We start from the raw sequence: 4,630 nt of genomic DNA, 5'->3' as shown, positions 1-4,630 counted from the left end.
GGAGAGCTTGGTTGTGTGATGGCTTAGGGCTTGTTTTTATTTCCGTAGGCACATTTTGAAAAGGAAAAAATGATTCTTTACACTCATCAATGACACGCAGTGTGCTGCGTGTTTCCTCCTGGTTAAGCAGCAGCAGGCACGTTTCTTTCTAGAGAGAAACGTGTCTTCTGTGCATTTTAGGCAAATTTAGATGATGGCCAAAGTACAGTTTGAAGCAAATAGTGTTTTTGTTATGTCGAGTTTAGGTAATAAGAGTTTAGCTGGGATCTTTTTATTTAAATCTACATCCCTAAACACCCATAGCTGCGAGAAGGCATGTAAGAGCTGGCAGCACATCTTGGGGACCTTGGAGGGGGCACCTTGCCCTTGGAAAGTTCCTTGCACCAGGGGCCGTGTCCCAGAGGGATGACAGTTCCAATACAGGCCTGGCAGAGTGCTTGAGGCTCCTGCAGCTCCATCTGGCAAGTGGCCCAGGGGCACTGGGTTCGGCCACAAGCCAGAGAGACCAGGAGGGGGCAGATGGCAGGAGAGAGCCGGGTTCAGAGTCTGACGATCTGCACTCTAGTGCCAGCTCGGCACTTGCCATCCGCCTGGCTTTCAGTATGTCTGCTGCTTCATCCATGAAATAGGGTAACACCCTTGCTCGAGTGTCACAAGGATGAGAGGCTTTACATGAACTCCCTCTACCCATCGTGAGGGCCTGAAGATGTCCCCCCGCCCCTGGTTGCAGTGGCCGCCATGGTGCTTCATGGGCGTGGGCTGCCCTCACCCAAGTCCCCCCATCCCGTGATGAGAGAAGCCAACTCACAGGTCAAGGGCAATAACTTGAAACATGCCATTCACAATAGCAGTTTAACATTTTACTAAATCAATTCACACAAATTCCAAATTTGCAAATATAATTAAGGATGACAGATTCTCTTCTGCTTTTTAAATCTTTCATTTTCAAATTGATTAAGACAAAAAGTAAACAAAAATTAAGTCTGCGGCAAATTCATGATTTTTCTTCTTGAGGGGGGAAAAAAAGGGAACATTATAGTAAAAAAGAACGCCACTGGGTGTACAATAAAGCACCACAACACACGGTTACACAACGGGCTTCCTGGATTCGGCCACACGTGGACGCTGCTCTCCCTGCTGGTCGGCACCGAGCAGGATTTCATTAAAATAAAACTATAACATCTCCTAGGTTACACTAAAGTCAGACACGGTCTGGAACACAGTGCTTAACAACAGTAATGCCAACTATCAGTGCTAACGTAAAAACATTTTAGAAGGTCAAAAACAATTAAACTGGAAACCAAAACCTTATTTTCCCTAGATGAGCAAAATTGAAAATGAAAGGGTTCCCGCCTCCCAATAGGAGTGAAGGGGATTATTTTTCTTCTCTTTCTTTCAAATCGGAGGCAGGGGGCACGGGTGCGGGCTGGCTCTGTGCTTCCTCAGGTTAGTTGGCATCCAGCTTGGCCATTTCCTGCACGTAGATGCCTATACTCTCGCTGTCGAAAAGCACGAAATACACCGTTTTGATGGAGGAGGACATTGTTGACACGAAGTAATTGGAGATGGCCTTCAGAATCAGCTGAGCTGCCGTCTGCTTCGGGAAACCGTTCCTGCAGGAGTGAGAACAAGGGCTTAGCAACTAGGGAGGCCACCTTGACCATGGGGGCGCCCCTGCCCACCTGCCACCTCCCTCCAGGAGGCCCTCAGGGCCGTTTGTGCGGGTCAGTGTCCACGAGCAGTGTTGGGTCCTGTGGCTGCTCATAGGCAGACGTGAGAAAGCCCAGTGCCCACCAGACGGGAAGGACAAGTGCGCAGAACTGTGAGCCACGGGAAAATGTTCTCTGTACTCCTAGGAAGGAGGATGCCAGGAAGTCTTCTTCCAAAGGGCGGTGCGCAGCGGACAGGATGTGTGTTCTGTGGCATGTGGGGTGCATTAAGGCTCTCGAGCAGCGCAAGCTCCCACGGCCCTTTCCCCAGCACCCGTGACTAGCGTGGAGCTTGGGACATAGCCCAGGCTCTCAAAGGCTCCTGTGGGTCTCAGCCCCAGGGGACGGCTGGGGGCTGGAGCTTCTCTAGGGAGCACTGGCCTCCAGTCACACGCGGAGGAGGGCTGTACCCTTCACGCTGGCCCTTCGATTTCATGGGTGCCGAGCCGCCAGCCAGGAGCCTACCCCCAGAACACCCTAGCTTGTGGCACCCCAAAGACCAGGGTCTTGGAGTTGTGGGTGCAGGGGAACAACTCCGGGCCAAGTGGGCTCTTCATCTCAAGGGAAAGCATCCAAGTTTCCAAGCGAGACTGGGGAATTCACATACATTTCCATTTAAAGTAAATGTGACGTGGCACCTTGGGAAGGAGGGCCTCAGAACTTAAGTGAGAATCTGAAATCAGGACCAGAAAGATTGGCCCCCCTTGTTTTGTGTGAGCCTGAGGCTGATCCTGGTCAACACTGCAGATACCCGACCCAGGTGACCCAGGAGAACATGGCAGCCACGTGGCAAGTTGCCTAGTCTGGTGGAAATAACGGGCTTTGGAGCCAGTGGGCCTGGAGTCAAATCCTTCACTGACCCCGGTTTATAGCTAACGATACCGAGGGCGAGAGTTTGGGGCCAGTGTTCATGCAGATTTCTTTGTTCCTCAGCAGATCATCTTCAATCTGCTCTGAGCCTGTGGATCTGCTGGTATTCGAAGTGCTGGACCAGCCTGCCAGTTTCGGCTGGGACTGTCCGTCAGATCGGGTACCTTCCGCCAGGTGAGAGGTTCCTTAGACTACGCCTAGCCTCACTACGTGCCGGGAGTTCTGATCCCTTAGCCGCTTCCTTCGGAGAGCCATGCTCATTCTGTTATCAGTGCTCAGAGCATTTCGGAGGCACAGGAGAAAACCGTCCTGTGACTTGCTTTTGATCAAACAGGGCTTCACCCGGCTTGACAGTGGACCCCTAGTAACTTCTGGGTGCTTCAGAAGTAAACCCATTCTTAGAAGATGTGGTGTCACCCAGAGCATGTCCCCTTGATTATGTGCAGAGAGCCAGTGGGCGACATGGGTGCCACCCAGAGTCGGAGCTCCTCCTCGGCCACGAGGCACACCTGCAAGGCAGCCACACACGCGACTGCCGCTGGGACCAGTGGGGCAGAGGTGGAGTGAAGAGTTCAGAGGTGTCCCGGCCAGGGCAGTGTATCAGACAGGCACAGCTTCCTCCCGAGGACGCCCTGGGGGCTCCACCACCAGAGCTGGGGTGACCAACAGGTGGGCTGAGATGGACGGTGGGACAGTGCAGGGAGAAGGGCTTTGCTGGCGTGAGGAGAGGTGGGACCCCACGTGGCAGGTCGCTCCCCTCGCAGCCTCCCCCACTCTGGGATCTGCAAGCTCCGTCTGGGAAGAAGTTGTTCTCACTGCACCTGGCACAGGAGTCGAGGAGCGGAGGGTACGGTGGAACAAGACATGTTGGGAAGTGCTTGAGGAAGTAAACTTGACCTTCCGTTTTTCGGGGGCATCTCTGGTGAGCGTGTTCCTGGGGGAATGTGTGCAAGTGAGTGTTGTGGGGAGCCCATCTCACCCCTGTGGGGTCAATGAGGGTGCAGGGTCTGCTCTTTTTCCATGAGCCCCACTCCTGAGACGGACCAGGCCAGCTTTTGGGGAGGGGTATACAGGCAAAGGGTCACGGGGTCATTGGCATAAGGGCCCATTTTAAGTGTCTCCCAGAGCAAATGTTTATTTTCCTGCTGTAAATCCAGCTGCTGTCCCAGGGACTCGTCGGATTACAGTGATCCCATTAGTTTCATCCTGGTGAGAAAAGCCCGAGGAGGAGGCAGCCGCTGAACAGACAGGCACGAGCGGGAACACAGGGAGGCTGAGGCAGCACAGGAGGCCTGGCCCCTGCGGGAAGCAGAGTACTCAGGCCAGGGCACCTCCGAGAGCTCAGTCTGCAGACATGGCCGGCTGGGGGCGGGGCTGAGCAGAGCTGTGAGAGCTCCACCTCTGCACTGGACGTCCACCACCATGCTCCACGCTCCCCCCTAGGGTGCCCTCCTGCCTGTCTCTGCCTCGCACCTGCACAGGTGAGCTGGGCTGAGGTGAGGCCTTGAGGATCAGTCTGCTGTGTGGCTGGTGGTCACAGCCTGTCTCCTCCGGCGTGGCCCTCCCCACTCTGCCCAGCACCAAACATGTACCAGTCACTCCTGCCCACGCCCAGCATTTTCTGACAGACTTTCCCCCACAGCTTCCCATTCCTCTGCCTGGGACCCCAGGAAAGGGCTGTGGGATTCTTGGCGAGGGCATATCCGTTCCTGTCTCCCTACATCAAATTTCCAACGGGAGCCTGTACCCTGACTCAGCAGGTATGGGACCACCCTGTGATACCCGCTGTTCTACGTGGAGCCCACAGTCTGAGCTCGCAGGGTGTGCTCAAGGTGAGAGCCTGCAGGTGGACAGAGGTGGGGATCAAAGGTTCTAGACCCGCAGTGCCATCCCGACTGCCCTACTGTTAATGCAGTGCGGGCTGGTTTGGCCTTGTCCTTCAAGGAGGCTGTTGGGTGAACGTGAATCTGATTTGTTTCCAGGAAAATCTCTCGTTGAAGCTGAGCCTCTGTGTTAGGCAGCTGCAGCCTAAGGAAGAAACCCAGCCATGG

General features: G+C 54.5%; 1 protein-coding gene across 7 annotated transcripts in view; it reads right to left on the bottom strand.

Annotated features, from left to right (window-relative positions):
- Window positions 1-838: 838 nt before the first annotated feature.
- MACROH2A1 (macroH2A.1 histone) overlaps window positions 839-4,630 on the bottom strand; it is a 78,881-nt gene continuing 75,089 nt past the window's right edge. For 6 of the 7 annotated variants that reach the window (XR_002123948.1, XM_019642187.1, XM_019642185.1 and 3 more), the window contains exon 9: window positions 839-1,613. Coding sequence is in view for 6 of the 7 variants with exons in the window: in XM_019642187.1 (XP_019497732.1) it covers window positions 1,448-1,613 (166 nt within the window). In the remaining variant the exon portion in view is untranslated. The remainder of the gene's footprint in view (window positions 1,614-4,630) is intronic. The other variant, XM_019642190.1, reaches the window with a different exon arrangement.

The sequence above is a fragment of the Hipposideros armiger genome, unplaced genomic scaffold (genome assembly GCF_001890085.2).
Source record: "Hipposideros armiger isolate ML-2016 unplaced genomic scaffold, ASM189008v1 scaffold_66, whole genome shotgun sequence".
Classification (NCBI taxonomy): domain Eukaryota; kingdom Metazoa; phylum Chordata; class Mammalia; order Chiroptera; family Hipposideridae; genus Hipposideros; species Hipposideros armiger.
This window is presented reverse-complemented; position numbering and strand designations above follow the sequence as displayed.